Raw genomic sequence first — 22,512 nt, forward strand, 5'->3', positions numbered from 1 at the left:
TATTCAAATACCAATTTCGTACCAGGCTTAAATTTTAGAACTATGCTCCTACTATTTTGCACCAAAATCGTGCACACAGGACAAGGCTCGTGGAGAAGCCCCTCATTGCTTGCACGCAAACATCTTGAGAAACCAGGCTTGGCATCATGATGAAGACACAGGTATATTAAAAGCTTACAAGGCCTCTTCCCGCACCAAGAAGCGTGTTTATCATGGCTGAGCTGGACCACGCCACCAGCGTGGGCATAAGAGGAGAAGAAACAGGAATGGGCAGCCCATGGGAAGTGACAGAGAAAATGCTTCCTCCTTTTTTCCTGCAGAGCATCTGGCGACTAAAGACTGCCACTTCAACCTCTGCTCATCTGGATTCAGCCAGAGGGAGCTTGCGCCTCTGCGACACGAGGAATTAAAGCTCTGACCACTTCTTTATTCCCTGAAACAGAGTGTTAATCCAGATAGTTTTAACGCAGTTTGAAAAATATGGAAGTTAGGCTGCAGCAAGTGTTCATGTCCAAACACCTTTCATTACAGAGTTTACAGAGGCAGACAAGTCTTATGCTTCTTGTACGTGCTTGTTACAGTTCAACATTTCTTCCAACTCATTTGGACAATTTTATTCCTTGTAAAAGGACCAGGATTGACTGCTTACAGCTTTATTCTCCTGGATTTCTCTCTTATATGGTCTGGAAAGCCCAGGAGACACAAGGATGCAAGAAGGCACCTCTGTTTCACACTGACACTGCAGACCCTTTCCTCCCTCCAACACCTCTTGGCTTACGGGTGCGACTATCACAACCTGTCCACAAGCTCTAATCTGTTCTCATTTTTTAAGTGCTCCTTGTTGCCTGGTGTGGAGCTAAACGCCTGTGCTTCAATAGACATTATGTCACCCCTTAGCCCTTGTACAAACAGAGTGTCTAATACCTTGACCGTATACGCCACGCGAACACCATGCAGTGACAAGATAAGAACGCTGCATCTGCGCCTGCATACAGTAGTACACCTCACCGTGAACGTTTGTGTGCATGTTTTAAACGGGGCATATTTTACAGCCTGCACTTGATAAAAGAAATTGCGGCTTTCCATTTGCTACCAGTTGATCAAATACATCTTCTTTAAAAGGGGGCTTCAAATAGCCAATTCATACATCTCTGAGACTGCAAACGATCATTAAAATACATGGAATAACACATCTTTGGAATATTGTTTGAAAAACACTTTCTCATTTATTATCGGGAAATTTGACTTGTTCGGAACAAGTGTTAACACTGTCTTGATTAATTTGTAAAGCTATTCAAGCCATGAAGTACATCTGCACGCTGAGTATATTTCAAATACTGTGCTTCTGTTTTCATTTTCAAAATGTTTTTATTTATACACTAATATTTGACCTATGAATATTCCAAGTTTATATGGAGCCAGCTGTTCTAAATTCTGGTTATACTGAGCATTCGTGCAAAACATCAGGTGATATCATTGGGTATTTTTAAGGGGAAAGTTCATAGGAAAGCAGTTATGTATTCTTGTGATTAACACCACATTGGATCAAAACAGTCATGTCTAGCTCTCTGAAAATACAGCTACTGTTTTAGTTAGCAGAACACTTCGGCTCTGTCTACATTATCCTTTTTTGCCAAAAATTCCCACTGTTGCTACCACTGATTCAATTCTGTCATTGTGCTATGATGAGCACTGCAACGTAAAATAAAAAGAGCTGCAGGCAGCGCTGACAAAATCTTTGTGCCCTTAACAACAAAACAAAAAATATCTCATGCCATCACCAAAAAAAGAACCCAAAAAACAAATGAACAAAAAAAAAAAAAACCACCCACCACCCCCAAAATCTACCCAACCCTATAAGGCTGTTTCTTAGCCTGGGAGCCTAAGTAACTGAAAGTTCAGGAAATACCAGCCCTGATCCATAGCAGGTTTTAGGAATCAAAGTCCACTACGATGTACTAAACACCCCTGCGATCCCACAGGGGCTCAGTTTCTTTAATTAAGCTTTTTTCTCCTGCCACAGCCCAGCTGCAACCCTGTGCCCTTCCCAAAGCCACCGCCTTGGGAACCTGCTCTGGGTGCAAAGCGCGGGGCCGCAGGGCTCCCCGGGGAGCGGACGCCTCTTCGGGGTGCTGGTGCCGACCACCCCTCCTGCAAGCGCTGCAGCCACACAGGAGGCACCGCTCCTCATCCTCTGCCAGCCGTGACCCGAAAAAAGGTGGAAAGAAACAAGCCGCTGAATGGTTTTCATGCACGTCCCCTCGGCGTGTCACGGCTGGAGAACCCCAGTCCCAAACGCCCTCTCCGGACTTAGAATCACAGGTGGTTTGGGCTGGAAGGGATGTTCAAAAATCATGTAGTTTAACCCCTCTGCCATGGGCAGGGACATCGTTCGCTAGACCAGGTTGCTCAAAGCCCCATCCAACCTGACTTTGGACACTTCCAAGGATGGGGCACCCACAGCTTCTCTGGGCAACCTGTTCCAGTGTCTCACCACTCTCACTGTAAAAAATTTCTTCCTTATATCCAATCTAAACCCACCCTCCTTCAGTTTAAAACCATTACCCCATCAAACAGGGAACCTAGGTGTGACTCTACACCAGCCTCCAAGAATCAGGTGCACAGAAAATGACTTTCTGGTCCTTAACCTCAGTCTCCCAGGTTCTGGGGTCTGATGCCTGTGAAAACAAACAGGAATCTCTCAGCCATGAGCCATTTTTCCATTCAGGCGATAGCGTTTGCTTTCTGTTTCACACCGCTATATAAATGGTCAAACAGAAATGCTAAATGATTAGTAGGTGGACCGTACTTAACAGTGTCACTGTGCATCTGCTGGGACACAGCAGAAACACACAACAGGACTGTTTACATGCCAAGTAACTTGTACCTTCCTCTAACCCCTCACAAGTTAGCAATGAGGCAAGACGACTCAAAAAGAATCATGCCTCCACGGCATGGAAAGTCTAAACACCACCTTCCTTCCTCCTAAATCACAAACACCACTTGGAAGTTTATATTTAAAACTACGAGAGAGAGCATCACCGCCGCGATGCACCAGGCTAGAGCCGGCAAGGACCGCAGCTCCTCGGTGGAGGTACAAGCCTGCGGCAAGAAGTCCCTGCAGAGCTCAGCACAAGACCTCCACGACAGAGCCGCCCAAGTGATTTTCTGATGAAGCCATGTTTCGCTGGAAGAAAATTGCCAAAAGAAATCCTTTTTATAAGGAGCGGTTTAGTTTCAACTTTGTTTGAGGAAAAGAACTAGGAAGTGCTGCTTTTATTTTTACCAAAAATTCCAAACAAACCAACCCCGCACCTGGGTTTGTGTTTCAAAATGCAACTTTTTATACATATTGTTATTTATACATACAAAATTTGACTCGAATCAATCAAGATTTCTTTGGCAATACTAACTTCTTCCAATTACAATCACTTGTTGTTGTTGTTTTAAGTAAGACTTCAACATTTCACCCAAATTTAAGACAGTGTAAATTTTCAAGCTTTGAAAAGCTTTCACAAGACAGAGAATAATCCTGCTAATGCCACACGGTCTGGTTCCAGTAGCTTAGTCCAGATGACACTTAGACCTGGATAAACTGCTTACACAGACGTGACCCTCCACTCATTTCAACAGTGCAGGTTTTGAACAGCAGCTTCTCCGCGAGCCACACATCTTCCAGGGCTCCTGGCCAAACGCACAAGGATGACTGCAGTCCCTCAAATTCAGAGGGTGGAGGAGCTGAGGACTTCTAAAAGACCATTTGCCCTTTCTTTAATCGTGACTTCAGGCAGCTGCACGCTTGCAGGCAGCTCGCAAGCAACAACTACTTCAAGGAGATGACATAAAGGAGGACCTTGAGCTGCATCAGTTGAACAGCAAACGTACGGCTGCTCTCCGACACTTGGGATCTGTCTTGGCACCAAAGCCCGGTATACAAGGCTTGGCAGAAGTCGGTAAACTCATTCCCATCGTCAGCTTCATGATTTCTAATACTGGCCTGCTCTGGACACACGTGGAGGACGCTGCTCGCATGCCGAGAGCGCGAGGCTGTACACAGCCAGCTGGCAGCACAGCCAGATCCGCAGCATCACACACTCCAGTTACTCCCTGTGAGTAGATGTCTTGACCTTTACAACATGTGGCCAAGAATATAAACAGATGGGATGACAGTATGAATGGTACAGTCCCGTCAATATAATCATGCAACGTCCCTGATACATCTTGGTTGCCTAATTTCATATCCCCTGACAGCGAGCGTGATACCAGTAAAAAGGCGGGTGGGCTGATCAAATCCTTCAGATGAAAAAATTCACCTGCTTCCCTCCTGTGAAAAGCCATGCAGAGGGAAGGCATATTGCTTGCACCTAAGTGCTTGCCATGGATTTGTGCAAGATCATTCCTAGAAGGAAATCTGGTAGGTGACAGCTGCCAAAAAGATGAAAAGCCTGTTTGGAAGACATCGCATCCATAAGTTGCTGCTCTATAGGCAAGGGGAGAGAGAGTATTTGTACAGCGAGCCCCATGCTGACCTCCGAGCAGCTCCCTTGCACTGAAAGGGAGCACCCTTGCCCCAGCAGATACTTGAAGTCTTGCAGGAAAGATGGGGATTGCCTGGGGTTTAGGGATTCAAAGACAAAAGAGGCTTTTCACCATGGTCGCAAATGGAATTGCATGAAAAAGCTTCAGGGCTGCCTGCAGGACTGCCTGGCAAACAGCTAGGTGTCCCCTCAGCCTTCTGCCTGAAGTCCTCCCAAGAGACCTGTGGGTCTTGTGATAAAGAGGAAAACCCTCTCTCCAGAAGTACAGAGATACAGTGAGTCCATGCTGTTAGTCTGCTACAAAAAGGCAGGACACTGTGGATAACCAGGCACCACACCCCAAAGGCACGCTTTTTACGGCCCTTATCTCTGGAGGGTTTGATGGGTTCAGACTTTCCCTGCACAGCTATCCAGCTGTCAACAGCCCCAAGATTTGGGTCATAGCAGAGACTACGACCTGCAAAGACTGTCATTGGGTTCCTTGGTTTTTCTTGGGGGAAGCAAGTGGCTTTTTTCCCTTGGTGTGGATGCCAGGATAGGAAGGCATGGGTGAGGACCAGAAGAGCTTCTTCCCCATTTTGACACAGGATTGCTCCACAGAACCTCTCATTTTACAGGGAATAATTCTGGCCACAGTTAAAGTAGCAAAGTCTTTTTGTTTCTGCTGCTACGCATGGCACGTACTACTCTCTGAAGACACCAGCCAGTGGAACAGGGGCTGGAGAGCAGCTCCCCTTCACGTCAGCGCTGATGAACCAGAGGAGACCAGGGAGACTTTGGATCTGCCACAGCCCCCAGCCCTAATCTGCAGTTTGGTCTGAGCTGTGACCCCTCGCTCCTCATCTCCCCGGACTGAGGGAGAAAGGGGTTGTCATGAGGAACTCAATACGTCTCTTGCTAAAACAGTCTTAGCAACGAAATACAGGGATGCTTGCCTGAGTCCAGCTGTCAATCCAATGTCACTGCCTCAAAGAGGGATCTCCATACCAAGCCCGGGTTGTTTTGCAAGGAGAAAGAGGAAATAACCCTACCTGGTGCCAGGAGGAAGGTACATTAGTCAAATAGGAAATGTTAATAGATGTTATTTTCCCAACAGTGCTGTGTCAAGGCACGCCAGTGCTACATTTATATCAAGGATGTTCCTACAAGAAGAGCTGAACAGTTTCACGAGAACACCCATTAGCCCACAACGCCCCCCCTCCCAGCACCACAACCCTGCTGTACTGCCATTCCCCTGGCACAGAAGCTCAGTACCCTGCTTGGTCTGATAAATCCCAAATAGAGAGATCTAAAATGCAGATGTTTCCATCTACGCTAGGTATCCAGACTTCCTGTGTGGGAAATGGAAAGAAATGGGCACTTTTTGGGTGCCTCATCCTAGGGAAAACACCTTAAATGGACACTTTGAGGATCATCTTCCTAAAACAGGGACCAGGTTTACCAAGGGTAGATGATGCTTTCTGTCAAATTATTTTTTGGTATCTAACCTGATAAATGAAATTTATTATCTAAATTATCTGGCTTATATCTTATGCATGTTTTTACTTGTAATGGGAAGAAACACTTATGTCTACTCTCCAGGTGCTTTACAAAACAAAGTGCTAAGCATCTCCTGGAAACCCTGGACACTCAAAGTTCCCCTGTAGTCAGCCCCTTTGGAAATCATTGTCCACAACTTGCAAGTCTATAGTACAGTGCAGACGTCGCCAGGCAGGCAAGATAAATCCCAGACTCTACACTTTAAAGACTGATGTTTCTTGTCCACCGTGTAAGACAGCAACTCCCCACGTCTGGAGAACCTTCACACCTGTGTCCTGCTTTTTTCACTTTCCCACCCCCTAAAAGAAACCATTTCCTAGGACATCACCTTTGAGCCTGGGACAAACCTGCACTGCCTGAAGTCCCTCAGCTTTACAAGTCCTTGACAAGGAGGACTTGTACCCTGAGCACATATGGAAACATAGCCTTCCCCAGACAGAAAACCCATCTGCTGTATCCCCGGACTGAAGGAATATGTATGTTGGTCAGGAAGGGCTGGAGCACTGCACATTTAAAATCAGCAGTGACTACAAGCTCCCGACTCTTTTTGGGCCACAGGGCTGGAAAAATTAGATGCACTTCTTTTAAAAGAACATCAACACCTGCAAACTTTCAGGACAAAGTGGGGCTTTTCCACACAGCTGACACAGATGATGGCTTTCCAGCACAAGGAGATGCATCATCAAATGTTTGCCTGGTTCTGGGCTGCAGCAGAAGCAATATCAGCACCTGAAGGCAGGCCACCCCCGCCACCTGCACTGACTTCACACCCATGCAGCCGCACGTATCTTCAGGGCAACTTGCACCAGGTATACCCACGTAATGCCGTAGGCTCCTGCTCCGGAGAGAACGGCAAGGGCTCCTCACATCTCTTTGGTAACTGCCCCTTCAGTAATAGCAAGGGAATTCTTTAAGGTTGAACACAAAGCTCTTCAGAAGCCAATTTTAACCAAGCAGAAGTTATTATAGGTCTGATCACATGCAGAAAATCCTAAATAAAGTAATTCTGGCAGTGTCTGCTTATGAGGAGACTCCAGCTGTGGGTTTTCAGGGTTGCTTGGCATATGTTTCATTGGAACAGTCAGCGTCCCTGCGGTCAGGAAGTCTTCCCTTTCTGCTGCGATCCCACCAGCTTTTGCTGCATTTTCTAGACTACGTCTGATAAGCCACTTTGATACATCACAGGCTGGCTTTCTCCCATCACACCTTCGGTTTCTATACCACAATTTAACCTTAGGCTTCCTCTAGTTCTCTGGCATGAGTTATTGTTTAGTGGGAAAGTGTCAATACGCATGTGAAAGACCCCCAAAAATCCCTGACATGTCAGAGGAGCTACAGAAAACAGCCAAACAGCTGTTTGGTCTCAGCCCATTGATTTGCCAACACTTTGGTAACAAACAATCACGTTAAATGACATTATGGTTTATGACTCGGAACTTGGAAGTTGATGAGAAATTTCTGCAGTTGATTCATACTTCCTGAGACTCATAACTAGCATTTCAATCGTGCTATTTTACTACATTACATGAACAATTTTCCTTGTTGTTACATAAGTGTCTAGATCCAAATTATCAGAACTGATTTGAATCATATGAATTTTTTTTGTTTGTTTTCAAAAGAAACACACGCTTTCAGGTCTACCGTGTAATACTGCTCTCCTGGTGCTTTATGAAGCAGGCAGCTAAATAGCTTCTAAAACACCACGTGCTCACACTTCTCCCTGAAAACAGCTCCTCTGGGAACCACCCAGCCCCTTGCAAGCACCTTGTTCCGCATCCTTTAAATAAAACGCGTTATAGGGATTGCTTACAGACAGCTACAGCTGACACCACGCTGCTTAAACTCACAGCTCCAAGTCTAGGTCCTGAAAGTTCCCAAGGCAAACAACAGAGATGGCAGCAGCAGCTCTGTATATTCAAAGGACACAGAGGTTTAGGGAGGCCAGGAGGGGAGAAGCCCAGAAGCAGCTGCCCTTTGGACCCAAAACCTGTACAGCATTCCCAGGTCTCAGGGTCCAAGCTAGACACAGACCATGCTGGCTTCATTGACGGATGATTTCAGGATGTCTCAATCAAAAGCAGCAGAGTTCTGAGTTGGCCGCACCACCTAAACATCCCCAAGCTAATTTTAAGTGAGAAGGCTGAGACCCTGACCGATAAACCCACAGCATGTGGAGCCCACGGGGCTCTGCGCTGCTGGAAGGGCTGAGCACCCCGGGCAGCTCAGCTGTGCCTGCGGGAGTTGCAGTCACCTCAATCTCAACATAGGCAAGTCCTTCAACAACCATTTGCAGCGCAAGGGGGGCACTTCCAACCTACTACAGGATTTTCATCAGGTACAAAAATTACCCAGCTCTTGTTCTAAATACATACACCGTGGTCCAAAGCTATTGAACGCATCTACTGGTGCTGGGAGCTCAGAGAAATTTCACGCTGCAGTGATATATCACTGTTCCAGATAAGGAAATGCACAACAATTTGTACTTTTTTTAAAAAAAAAACAAGACAAGCTGTTCACAGGTGTTGTCGTTCTGGCACGCAGCTCTGGCAGCACCAGTGAAAAGACACAGTTTTCAGCTGACCGGCTAAGACACTTGAGCTTCACAGGAATTCCCTAAAAAAAGGAACTGCAATTTGCCAACTGAAATATTTTCATTCTCCACATTAGGCTGAATCTAATTACACTGTTTCCTCACAATTGCAGTCTAGTATTCAGGGCTCCTACAAGAAACAAGCTTAATGGCTTTCCCACCGAAATGCCCACCTCGGAGCCCTTCGCGTCAGTAACGCGCCGACAGCGTGATTTATTTGAAGAGCAGGTTGACGTCTAACAGAACTTATTTCAAGATTTCCACGTGACACGGACTTTTATCGCGTTCCCAGGCTCCATCACCAGAATACCCTGGACGGAGTCACGTATTCCTCACCACGCTAGCTCAGACCCCCTCAAAAGAGGGGACGGGGACGGCGTGGAGTAGCAGGGGACGTGTTTTCCTCCCCAAAAGCGCCCGTGCCCTGCCGGACCTCGCACGGAGCGAGCGCCGGTTGCGCTCCTGCGCGGCCCCGACGCTGCCGCCCAGGCACCGGAGCAGGGTGGGTTTAATCCCGAACGACGGGCTCTGACCGCTAGTCCCGTAACGAGGACAAAACGACTACTCAAAGAAACGCGAAGACACCCTTTTCCCTCCCGTCGCCCTCGGGTTTTGCATCCCGGGGTCGTTTTCCTATTTTTTTTTTTTTTTTTTAACCGTTTGCGAGAAGGGTGGGAGGTTCAGCCCTTCACCGAAGCGAGCTGCCCCCCCCTGGCCGAAACCCCTTGCCTCCCCACGGTGGGTCCCCTCCGGCAGACCCCCGCCGCGCTCCCCGGGCAGCCGCCCGCCCGCTCCCTCTCCCCGGTAGACGCCCCCCCCCCCCCCCCCCCCGGCACTCACCCAGGTTGACGAAGCTCATGACCATGTCGGCGTCGTTGAGGAAGGCGCTGTCCTGCGAGCTGGGCTGCGGCGGGGCGGGGGGCGGCGGGCGGCCGCTCCGCTCCGCACCCGCGCTGCCCTCCGCACCCTCGGCCAGGGCGTTGTAGAGGTCCAGCATGAAGCGCGGCGCCGCCGTCAACCGGCCCGGCGGCGGCGGCGGGGCCGGCGGTTGCAGCGGCCGGGGGCGGTGGGGCAGCCCCAGCACCGAGAGGATCTCCCGCTGCATCTCCCGCTTCTCGTGCGACTTCAGCCGCCGGTAGAGGAAGCCCGAAGCGGCGGCGGAGGCGGGCGGCGGAGGCTCCCCGCCACCCTCGGCGGGCTCCGCGGGGCGGCAGGCTCCGCTCAGCAGCGCCCAGCAGCAGCACAGCCAGGCCAGCCGCCGCGGCATGGCGCTCGGCCGGGCGGAGGCAGGCGAGGTCCCCGCTTCCCCCTCTCCCCGGGGGTTCCCCGCCGTCCTCCAGCCCTGCCCCCCCGCGGCGGCGGCTAGCGCCCGGGCCGGCGGGGGGCGGCCAGGCCAGAGGGGCTCAGCGCTGGCGTGTGTCCCCCCCACCGCCGCCGCGCATGGCCGCCCGGGGCAGCCCCCCCCCCGCCCCACCGCCGCCGCTCAGGTGCGGCGGGGCCGCCCCCGGCCCGGCCGCTCAGTTCGCCATGCCCCCTGCCCCGGGGGGGGGGTCAGCGTACGGGGGCAGGAGGAGGAGGAAGAAGAAGAGCAGCGAACTTTTCCCCCCGCTGCGAACGAGCGAGCGGCTGCTGCGGCGGCAGCCCCGGTCCCCGCGGGCTGGCCGGAGCGGGGCTGCTGGCGGTGAAAAGCAAATCACCAGCGCGCCCGCCTCTCGGCGGGGCGGGCGGCCGCTCCTCCGGGGCGGGGAGCGGGCGCAGGTAGCGCGGCCCCGCGGGGGCGGGCGGGCGGCGGAGCAGGTTATAGAAGCGCCGGCCCCGTCGGTTGGTCACCCGGTTTGCTGCGCTCCGCCAAAGAGCGGCGCCGGCCGCCTCTGCCTTGCCCCGCTGCTGGCTTGTTTCTGCTTAAAAGAAGGATTTCGCCCCCCCCCCCCCCCCTTTCTCCTGCTCCCAGCCCTCAAAGGGTGGAGGGTGGTTGTCCTGAGAATAGGTGGAGCGCTACCTGTCCTAAATCTGAACGAGCCGTCCCGTTCGTTTTAACGGGTTATGGCTCCCTACAGCTTTCTCTGGAAGACCTTGCAAAACTGGGCACGGAGCACTGGTAAAGGGCTAGGTGCAGGTACGCCCCGCCGGCCCTGATCGATGAAGTACCAGCCTGCGTCTGCATACTGTGAAACAGGTTATACTGCTATAAAACAACGTACCCGTTCCTACGGTAAAGGTCTAAGGTTGCAGCTCTGCTTTCAGCCCTTTCATAAAAAGAGGGAAAAAAACCTCCACCATCCAACACTCCAGCAACGGCAGTTAGGTTGAGCGAGGAGCAGCTCTTCCATATGCTGATCTCTGACTTCATGGATCTTGCTCGGGTTAGATGAGTAATTCCAGGCTAGCCCTGCTGAAATCAGTGCAATTGCTCTAGGTTTGAACTGGGATAATTTCATAGGAGTTGGCCCTGAGAATAATATCTGGACCATTTGAAGTCACTGGCAAAATTTCCATTAACTTTATTAGAATCAGAATCTGGCAATAAGCTCATATTCAGTTTCCCAGAGACACAGCTGAGAATATTCAAGACAGAATATGTTCTTTTCAGAAGTGGAGGTTACACCGAGCGTTCACTTATGTGGAAGTAAGGTTACAGATGGGTGTTTTAACCACACCAGTCAAGGAACATCGTAATACTGGGTATTTAAAAGCTTGTTTTGGAAGGAAAAAAAAGCATCTTTAAGGAGATTAGAGCATAGATATCACGGGGGTGGGAGGCAAGAATATGGAAGTTGCTTTTGCAACTGTCCCTTTTGTGAAGATACTCAGAATTTGAAAGTGAGGGTGCATGTGACAGCATAGACCCAACATGCTCCTTTTGCTATACTGGACCCCATTACCTTCATGAAAGAGGTCTGTGTCATCCCTTAAGGACTGGGGAAGGCAATGTCCAGGGAAACTTTTGTACTGCTGCTTTGCTTGTCCACTTTTCTCAGCTTAGAGCAATGGGGCTGGTTTGATTAAACAGGGAGAGGAGCACTCACTCCCTGAGAGGAGGCGAGCAACACCCCTCTCCTTCTGCGAGGCGGTGTGGGGTCCTGCTGGGAAAACCCAGGCTCCCAGGAGGAGAGCCTGGTGCACAAGCTGTCCTGTGTCCCTCTCAGCCTGCCAAGGAGGTATTTTATAGCCGTCTGAGGTGGGATATTTGGAAGCTGGAAGGAAGCACAGGAGCCCTGATATCAGTGAGGGAGATGTCCCAAGCAGGTACTTACCTGCAGGTGGTGAGGGAAGAGCGCAGCCACTTCTGTGCCATTTGCTTCCCAGTCTCTGAGTCTGTTTGGATGTAGTTCATGTCGCTGTCTCCAGCAGAGAGCCTCCACTTCCTATCTTAACAGCAACAGAGGGGAGTGTCCCATCATACCGTTGTCTCCAAAGAATGAACTCTTCCATCCCAGGTGTCCCCTGCTCCTCTGGAAGTCAGGCACAGATGGTGCCCATTTAGCAGCCGGCAGCATTAAACTCTCCAGGGCAGCTGTTGGGTGTTTCTGCTTCTCTGATGCTCAAATGTGTATCACCTGAAAGAAAAATATTTGAAATATTGCCATTTGCATAAAAGTTACTGCAATAAATAGCAGCTGTAGTAACAGCTGACAGCATTTGGGCATCTGAGGTTGAGGCAGTCTGGAGACAGGGACACACAGCAAACCTTTCCGTACTTCCCTGTTAAGTTACCTTATTCTTAAGTTCCTGTGCATAGCTGGGAAGCTAACACCCTCCCTTAGGAAGTCATTGCACCTTTTGTTAAGTTTCATTTAAATCCTTCACTTTTTTCAGCAGTGCTTCCCAGAGATGTACACTACTTATCCCTGGAAATGCCTTTTGCCTGCAGATGTGAGTGCTTTACTGTAGGTTTCAGCTAACACTATCAGACCTGGGAAAGTCACCGTGACACTCGGCAACTCGCTGAGGGGGGGGAAGAATTAAGTCTTCTTACAGAGGTCACCTACAGCAACAGATTTCAGATATTCCTGCCATCTGAAAGGGCAAGTTTCTGCAGAGGATTTAAAGACTTCGGATGAGAGCTGAATACCTAATTCTCTGGAGGAGTGCAAAGGCTCTGTATTCGGCAACTGCTGCAGGCTGACACATACCTTTTAAGAGTTAAACAAACATACACTGTAGTGCTACCGGCAGAATTTTTCGCTTGCCAAGGAGCCTTTGTAGCGTATCTGCCATCCAAAACTCTCCGGTAACGTGTACTTTCATTCAAACTTTCCTTTCACTGTCATATCTTCAAAAATGCTGTGGATACAGGCTTCTGGATATCGTTCAGGTCATCAGCTTTCCCTGCTCATGACGGACATCTGGTGGCAAAGCGGAGAAACTCGGGTCTGTTCCTAGAAGTTTCCCTCGTTGGCAAGCCAGCAACAAAACCTTTTTTTCTTTCTCTTAAAAAAAAAAAAAGCAAACAAAAACCAACCAAACAACCAAACAAAACCCCACCAAAACCCAAAACACCAAAACCTAATAATTCAAAGAGATCTCCTACCTCCCCCAGAAAAATCCTTATTTAATTTTCTGCCCATAAGCCAAACTTCAGTCTGTATTCAAAAACCCACACCTGCTCAGTGCTTCATGGGGAATGTATTATACACGTGGCTGTGAACAGAGCCCGTACCCCACAGGACTCCCGTTCCAAGATGTGGCGTGATGCCAGCAAGGATTAACTACGGCAGTTAATTTCTTCTGGCAGTGCCAGTGTTTAGCTTGTATGCAATTAAAAGCTGGGCTACCTGTTTCTAGTTGAAAAGGATTTGTTGGATTTTCAGCCGTCTTCATTTAGCAAATCGTTCCTCGCTCTTATTTAAGCAAATTAAGTTTCTTGGTTGTTTTATGCACAGGTTGTGAAGAGCAGTTCCAGGCATATGAACCACTGAAATGGTAAAGAGGTAATTTAACTTTAGTTGGAAGCTTTTGGAATAAAAAAAAAAGAGAACCAAAAACAAAAAAAAAAGGGGGGAGGTTCCATTACTATGCCTTAAAATACACCACCTCATCTGTATTCATGAGGAGGTATACGCAAAACCTTTGTCAATGCTGTCAGGTGTACAGCTTTTCAGGTCCCAGAACTACACGATTCTAGCAGAATAACACACCTTGAACTTAATTTTTTTCAGAACTAATAATATACTTTTGAATATAGCGCAGAACTTACTATTCTAGTGATCCCTCCTCTACCTCCTGAAAAAAGAAATGACATTTGATTTTTATAACTTTGCATTCCCACCTTCCCTCCAGCTGAGCCATCGGCTGCCAAAGCGCCTGCGACGAACCCAGGCTTCTGCACTTACGGGGTCAGCAAGGACACTGCAGTAAGGGCAGCTTCTGTCTTTGCACTCATTTTGCCAAGCAAAGGCAGGCACTTTCTTAAAGTAGTGTGGAAGAGGTGTAAGTAATAAGAATGACGTTTGCTTTCTAAAAAAAGACCCCATGTTGTACAATAATGACATAGCTGGAATGGACTATTTGCAGTGCTGCACTTGGAGAGGTTGAAGATGCAAACATGCCTCCTAATTTTAGTGTACTGGTTTCCAAGGTCTGCTTGTGAAATGAGAAAGAGTGGTTGAGTATAATCTTAGTTCAAAGATCGAAGCAGGCTAAAAACAGTATTTGCTATGAAAGCTCAAATTTTTCCTTTCGCTTGCTGAGCTTACTTTCTCCACTGCAGGTAGGGACAGTTGAAAAATAGTAACATCATCTTATTTGCACATAGCAAACCACTACTTTCTTTACTCAAAAATCTCATCTAAAAATATTCAATGATGATTTCCCAGATCAGAACACTTTTAAAAAATGGTTGTAAATATTAATTCAACAACACGACTGGACCACTATACTTGCAAAAGCAAACAGTTAAAAGTGAAGTCAAGTCCCAGTATGCATTTCACAAACAATTCCAACTCTGTTCCAACCCTGGCCACCATCACCACCCTATCAAGGATATACTTATGTGCAAACAATTATAGCTTAAAGTTTATTTGAAGTCAACAGTATCAAGGGAAACTGACCTCAAATAGCAGCAATTAAATAAATACTAATATATAGTATCATTAATATATTTTCTCGGACTCTTTTCATAGTATTTGCTTTTAATTTTATTTTTGCTAGTGATGCGTTTTCTGTTTAAAACTGAAGAAAGTAAATTATTGACTATAAAAGGGAAACAGCAAAATCTGCTCTGTACGGGCTGCAAATTAGACCTGGTAAACTAGAAAGACAGTTACTTTCTATATGCAGAATTGAGACTGATATAAGCAAAAGGTCAGTAAATGTAGAAATACATTAGCCAACATGAGGTAAGAGGCTACCTTTAGCCTGCATACAGTGAAGATACAATTTTTGTAAGAATAGGGCCCCATTTTTATTGCTGTCATAGGTAACAACAGTAGCAAAGATGCGTCTTGTAATCCATATAAGCTGGGTTGCAGGCGTGCCTGTGTTGTAATCAGACCTTCTGCTGCTGTGCAGATATGTCTACATCTGCTGTGTAACGATTACACCTGTACAAAAGACACAGCACCACGTTCTGAGGGCTTCAGCTGGAGTTTGTGCCCTCCAGTGGGGTCTCAGAGAAAGAACTGAATTTCTTATGAACCATGAAAACGAGAGAGGTATCTGGCTGCGAGCACGTGGATGCTGCAAAAAGAGAAGAGGAGAGGTCCTCACACCGTCCTCGGCTGGTGTCAGCTGGCGAGCTCTCAGCTGATGTCCCTCCATGTACATTGTCTGGCATACTGAGCAGAAAAAATTAAACACTGATTGGGGTAGCTCTTAATGTGAGGGTAACTGGAAGACTGTGGTTTTAGCAGATACATCATGACCTTTAGGACCACGTGAGGTATAATGAATGAATGCCAGGATGTCTATATGATAGGTTAAGGTTGGGAAAGGATGAAGAGGTAAAGGGGAGTCCGTATGTAGATCTTTACCAGACTCGCCATCTTCAAATATTTGATTTGGATTTAAGTTCTAATGCTTTAAATCAATAAGCATACATTAGTAAACCTAACTCTGTCTTACATTTTTGTTTGGCGATTAATTTATGTTTGTTCTTTTTTCATAGAGCCGCATGGAAACAGAAAGTTTTCTGTTAGGTCAGTCCAGCTTTAAACCGTGGCAAATTAACAGAATGGGCTAAATTAACAGAAAAGCCAACCTTTGAGAGCTCTTTCAGACCTTGTAGGAGCTGCCATTTCTGCCCCTGTGCCAGTGGGTATTTCAAACGGTGAGCTCCGTGAGCTTGTAAAAGCCGTTGCAATTACATAAAGAAACTGGAAAGCTGGAAAAACATGAATGGTTTCAAATACCATTGATAACCTTGGAACGTGCCGTGTGTTATCAAAAGGGATTTACACTTCACAGGCTTGGGAAGATTTTAATCCAAACAATCTACCCATTATAAAGCTGTATGCCCAACACACCTGGGTTTCTGTTTTAACACTTCATGTTTTCTTCAAAGGGGAAAGACACCCAAGACAGCGCAGGACTGCATTAGCCAGTTACTAGAGTTAGTGTGTAATTTCGATCTGAGTGTGGTAAGGATGGTGTTCAGGTGTATTCCCCATTCCATCCTGCCTAGGGTACTCACTGTTCAGTCCTCTGACTATCCAGCTCCCCATCAACAGAAGAGGAGGATTAGGCAGCGTACTTTGCTGAAATAATTCCCTTCCACATCTGCCTCATCCTGCTGCCAGCTGCAAGCACGCACGTCCCGGCGTGGCTGGTGCGCTGCAGAGTGGTACCTAGAACCGGTTCCTGGGGCCGAGCACCTGAGCTCAGTCACCTTCAGAGGTGCACATTTTTATACAGACAAAAGAAAAAGTGTATATTTGAGATACAAGGGCCTGATTATCACCTTGTGCTTTGGAACAGAAAAAAAAAAAGCAGCAAGACCAATGATAATAATTAAGGAAAGAACAGGTGTTAAGATTGCTAACAAATATTGCAGAATGGGATTGGAAAATATCCCAGAGAGAACAAAACTAGGGGAAAAAGAATTTCGGAATCTTATTTAAAGTAACTCTGATGAGGTCAGCTCTGATCAGTGTGCGAAACATGTCTTTTCAACAACACTTCTCAATAAAATTGGGATAGACCCAAACAGCATGAAGCCACAGCAGGGACTGCCAGATTATTTAAGTTTGAAAATACAAACACCGTTCCCAGCAGCATCCCATTGTAGAGGCGGCTGTACTCAGACTGCCTTTCCCTCATCTATTTGCACACAGGGGCGAGCCTTCAAACCCAACGGTCCCTAAACACCCTCCAAAAATAAATGTCGGAGACCGTTCCCTGCTGCATTAGGCTCAGAAGACGTTTCGTACCAGAAAGCCAGGCGGTCTCACACCCATCCCACCCTGACCTCGGTGGACATCTCCCTCCTGGGCAGGGCAGCCGCAGGGAGCGCGGTGGGCAGCTCGGTGCCTTCTCCCATCCTCGGCCATCTCCAAGGGTTCCCCGTTGCCGCTGAGCTGCGCATCCCCTTCTTGCAGCAGAGCTGCCACCAAGGGGTTTTTCTGCCTTGTGGCCTCCTCAGGCTCTGGGGGATAAAACAAGTTTCCTACAGTTCTTTGCTGCTTACGGACATTCAGTAGATGCAGCTTGGTTTCATTCATGTTCACTTTAAAAGACACCTCATACAGTGCCAACCCAAACATGGGTATTTTGGGAAAAAAGCAGGGTCTCAGAAGACACTGCACAGGGCACCAAGTCTACAAAGGCATTTTTAGACATGAAGAACTGTAGTGGCTTAGAAAACTTTAAAAACACTATTATCTTCTAGAGGGCATGAGTTGTTCCCAAACACCATTTAACATTTAGATTTAAGAGGTGCACATTGCAATAATAATTTTGTTAACAAGTCAGGAGAAGAGCTGAGGTAAGAGGCAGCTGTATATTAATTTAAGCTGAAGAGATGCAGCTGCTACTGTGCGCTAAACAAGTTTCCATGCCAGCTCAAGATGAGGTAACTCAGAAAAGAGAGTAATCTTTTTTCTTTCTACAGGAAATGTTTTAAAGGCTGATAGAAAAGATTTTATACGTTTGCCTTCTGGAGGTAGGTCCTACAGTGATCACAGAGAAAGAAATGTGGTCTCTTTAAAGGCCATTAGGAGGAAGCCTTATAAAAAAAAAATATATCTATTTCTGTGTTCTGAGCCTTCTCTAAACTAACAAAATATCCTCCTTAGTAAAGCAGAAGTGATAACCAGCTAGTAATTGCATTGCTTATGGGAGGCTTCAAGTTTCCAGAGCAACAGCACGCCTGTAATGCAAGGCTTGTCTTTGTTGCACTGTTGGCCCAAAGCAGAGCTCAAATTTTCTGTCTCGGCCAGCTCGCACACAAGCTCCAAACCCTCCATCCCTCCTGCAGAGTGCCGGCAGCCCAGACCTTGCTGAGTCCCCAGGGGATGCAGGCTGAGAGGTTACGGCTGCCGATGGGAAAGCCAGCGGGGACACGGCCGCTCCGTGTCATTGGGCTGTAACACAGCATGACTGCTCCCTCGAGCTAGCACACCCACACAGGTTAGCACGACTGTGGGTGCAGGCTTGCAATCTTGGCACTGAAAAGCAGGTAAAACCTGCCCTTGCCAGCCCCAACCCCGGCAAGGTGTTCGGGAGGGACTCGGGCAGCTGATCTGCTCCGGGTCTGCGTGGGTCTTTGCTCACGCGTAAAAGGGTGACTTGCACGGGGCGGAAAGAGTAACCCCTAATGTATTGTTACTGTTTTCATATTTAACAAGTAGAGTACTATAATAAATAATGTAAAACAATAAATAAATAATGTCAACTGGAAGATAGGATTAGCTTAAAAACAAGTACCTCTGGTGTGTGGAAGTACCTTGCCCGCACTGAGAAGGCAGCTCAGCTCAGAGGAGTTTTTGGGAGAGGGGAGAGCTGCTATGATGGCTCCAGAGCCACATCCCCTTTTTGCACTGCACAGACGGTCACGTTCAGAACAAGGTCTCTGCACCTCACTGATCCTTTGCTGTCAGACTGACACATAGCCAACTTAAAATAGCTTATTCTACTCTGCGGCAGGGGACTCTTCCAGCAAAAACCCAACAGCCTCAGAAAGAAGCAATTAAAAAGTCATTTCCAGGTGTTTTCGAGATACTCGGTGCAACTCTGAACACCACAGCTCAGACACCAGAAGCTGCACAGTTGCATTAGCGTGATGCTCTGCCCGGGCTTTCTAGCCAGAGCACTGTGGCTGCTCTCTAAGCAGGAGCTGGGGTGGCAGGACAGCCCCTGCAGACAGACCTCAGGCTGCAGGACCCTCATTTTCCCTACTTCGACATTAAACGTTGTCAGGACCGCTCTCTAGGACTGAACCCCCAGGCAAGGAAGGCTCATGTCCACACCCATGCCCATGTCCCTTCGCCCCCGGGACTGCTGCTGGTCTGCACTGTCATCCACCCATCCGTGGGAACCGCTTGAGATGACACTACCTGGCCCCGGCCAAAATAATGCCCAAGACTGCTGTGTTCAGCCATGCAGATGAACCTGTCCCAGGACCTAGGAAGGTAAGGGGGCACTGCTTGATGTACGGGCACAGACGTAGCGTGAGCACCTGCCAAACTGTGATGCAGGCTGGCTGCTTTGGGAGCATCCTTCGTGGCAGCCTAAGGAAGGGCATCGCTCTTGGCCCTGGGCAAGCAGCTACAATCTAGGCTGATGTGAATTAAAAACACCATTCATTTCAAAAGGCTACTCTAGGCTTTGGGCAGTTTTTTCTAACTGCTGGGCAAAGCTCCCAGTGGAAACGCAGCGTTCAACTTGGGAGGGAAACACTTCTAAGCTAGCTTCTTGCTTAGAGTAATTCTAGTCTCTTACGACGTCTTTATTTCACCTGGCTTTGAAGAGATAGAGGTGGCAGATAATTAATTATAAAAGACAGTTTAAAAAAAACCCAAACAAAAACCCAGTCATTCCAGAGTCTTACAGACCCAAGACAAAACTGATACACCAGTGACAGCATATGGGCCCTCGTTAGTGTGGAACCAAATGCCTGCAGCTGATCTCCATTAGAAAAGCCTCTGTTCACTTCCCTCACCCAAAACGATAGGGAAACCCATTTCGTTTTCTTCAAACCATATGACAACATTTGGCAAGTTTTGTTTCCTCCCATTTAAAACAAAATAAAATAAAGCAGTAAATATGATAACAGTCCATCAAGTGATGTTCCAGTTTCATTTATGTGATGTTCAGAACAGTTTGTGGCAATAAAAGGAATGGGTGCTTGAATGAGGTATTATGGTTAGCAGCCTGCGGGAAGATATATTTAGTTTAAATACTAATAATAGCCTAATAGCAGCAAGGCAAGATAATGAAATGTGACAGATGTTGGATGTTCTCTCTTTGCACTGTGCCAGATGTATATTTTAAATTACTGTTTGCATCACGAAAGGGCCAAGAGGCCTCAGTTTTGGATTCAGTGCCCTACGAGGCTGGACTCGGCAAACAAGTATTCAATGCCTTCCCTAAAAATAGAAATGACAAGTTATTTTTACGACATGTATCAATATTTTTGCATGGCCTAGTCTTCACAGAGCAGCCCTAAAAGTGGCACCGTCAAAAGGTTCACATGAAAGCCCATTTATTTCCCCCCCACAGGTCATTCAGCAGTAACCTTGGCCGTGGAGAGCGCTGCTTGGCGAGGTGAGGACTCCAGGCTGGCTGCCTGGACTGAGATCCAAAGCTCCTGGGGGATCACTTAATTTGGGCAGTCAGACAGTGCCACTGGCAATCAGAGGAAGCCTTTCCAAGAACAAAAGCATACTAATATAATAGACTCTTTCTTTGAATTAGGTTAATGCCAGGAACACTCTGCACAATTGAGCACTATCACTAGAAAGCTTTTTTAGTATTTGCCCTTCTGTTTCACATTTGAAGAGGCAAAAAGTTATGTGTAATGTCAATTGCAGGTTCATGTTATAGAAACAACTCTGAAAACGACAGTGTTGGCTTCTCTGTTTTCCTCCCACCAGTGATATCTGATAACTCATTTCCAAGTTATTTGTCAGTAGTATGAACTCAGCCTGGATTTCTAGACTCAGACAGTGCCTGTTCCTTCACAGGCTTCTGTCACTGAAAATGCATCATTGGTCCATATTATGCCCTGAAACATGTTTTTGTAGACTTGGTGCCATCTACAGCATTTTACAGAAGCTGTAAATTAGTAAATCATGGGGCCAACGCTGCGGAGTAGGAGTTTCCAGCTCACATCCTCTCTACCTTGTTGGCTCTACAACACTGTCAGAAATAAAAATCAGAGACCTGCTGGGAGTCTCTGTAATCCATGGAGTAAGACCTGCTTTCCCATAACAACTCTCCAGACTAGGGCTGTATTATAATTACACACCGAGATGAGCTGATATTACTGGGAATAACTCCAAAGGGTCAATGTGGTCTTCCACATGGCTGCTCTATAACTTGCTAAATTACTGCACTCTTTGCTCTGACATCGAAGCTCTCAGAAGTTCCAAGCAGTAAGCACACAGCTCTCCCCCTGTCCTACCAATAGGCAACATTTGGGGCTGAATCACTGGCACACCAGAGGACATCCCCACCTCATGCCTCCAATTGCACCACCTGAGCTCCTGCCATCATCAGAGTGCCTAGATGTCCCAGCACTTAATGAAATCACTCTTACAAGCCTCCGTGAGAATGAAAAGACCCATTTTCACCTGGAGGACTAAGGAACAGGGAGAATTAAATAGTCCTTCTGCAGTTAGATGGGAAACTGAGAGCTGAATCCTGTTTTTCTGATTCCCAACCAGTGCCCTAAACATTAGCCTGTTTTTCCTCCAGTAACAGATTCAAGCTGTGACAGGATTCTGACATATGGATTTCCTACCCTGGCCAAGGTTTTTGAGCATTTGGGTTTTGATCAGCCACTGTCACCACCATATTTCTTCAAAGAGATGCTCTGAACTGTTCTAACAAGCATCAGCCGCAATCTGAAACAGGGAGAAAGGGAGAAATGGTTCACAGATCCTCAGAGCTACTATGCGGATATGTGGTTGGGATCAAAGGGGACTGCAGATGACAAAAGCAGCACTTAAAAGAGATCTTGAGAGTTGAGTTTTCTTGCACAAACTTTTATATAACCACACCACTTTGTTCTCAAATATTTAAACAGGTTAGTGACAATGAATAAGCTATAATAATTATAACATGACAACATATTGCAGCCAGTGTGGTGAAAGTGCTTTGTATTCCCAGGCACCCTACAGTCGTCATCATCTTCAATATCTGACCATAACTCAGATCCAAGAAAGTATTAGAACAAACCAGGCTGCTAACAAATGAATAATTAGATATATCCTTGATCAACTACTTCCTTTACAGAGAGGCCTGTATGTTGGTTATACTACAGTGTTATCAATAAAATCTCTGGCTGCTCAAGCCAGAGCGCACCACTCTGTGCTGTGAAGTACAGCTGCAACATGACAACTCCTCATAAAGGTATTCTTTTAGTTCAAGCCATGCATGAATTACAGAAAATTCAGCTAAGATACACTAAGCAAATAGCAGTAGAACTAATCAAAACTTTCATTTATCTCCTACCAAAGGGATTCCCAAACGTCATAAGAGACAGCCTACAGTTCTCCCCTTCTTGCTCTTAAGCAAGTATTTTTTTCTTAAAGTCTCAAAATGGTGTAGACTCTATATAAAGTTTCCTGCTAAATGACCAATGAGATACAAATAAATATGTGTTTGGTAAGAAGCTCTTAACTCCTCTGACAGTTATTAGGTAGTTTTGTCCACTTGTTGGTGAGCATGCCTCCAAGGGAGACAATG

The 22,512-nt window shown here is 47.2% G+C and overlaps 1 protein-coding gene across 1 annotated transcript in view; it reads right to left on the bottom strand.

The window, feature by feature from the left end:
• The window catches only part of BMP6 (bone morphogenetic protein 6), a 93,515-nt gene extending 83,140 nt beyond the window's left edge, over positions 1–10,375 (bottom strand). The window contains exon 1 of the mRNA XM_075052436.1: positions 9,508–10,375. Within this exon, the coding sequence (XP_074908537.1) occupies positions 9,508–9,934 (427 nt within the window). The 5' untranslated portion in view covers positions 9,935–10,375. The remainder of the gene's footprint in view (positions 1–9,507) is intronic.
• Positions 10,376–22,512: the final 12,137 nt, after the last annotated feature.

Source organism: Buteo buteo, chromosome 20 (assembly GCF_964188355.1).
Source record: "Buteo buteo chromosome 20, bButBut1.hap1.1, whole genome shotgun sequence".
Lineage (NCBI taxonomy): Eukaryota > Metazoa > Chordata > Aves > Accipitriformes > Accipitridae > Buteo > Buteo buteo.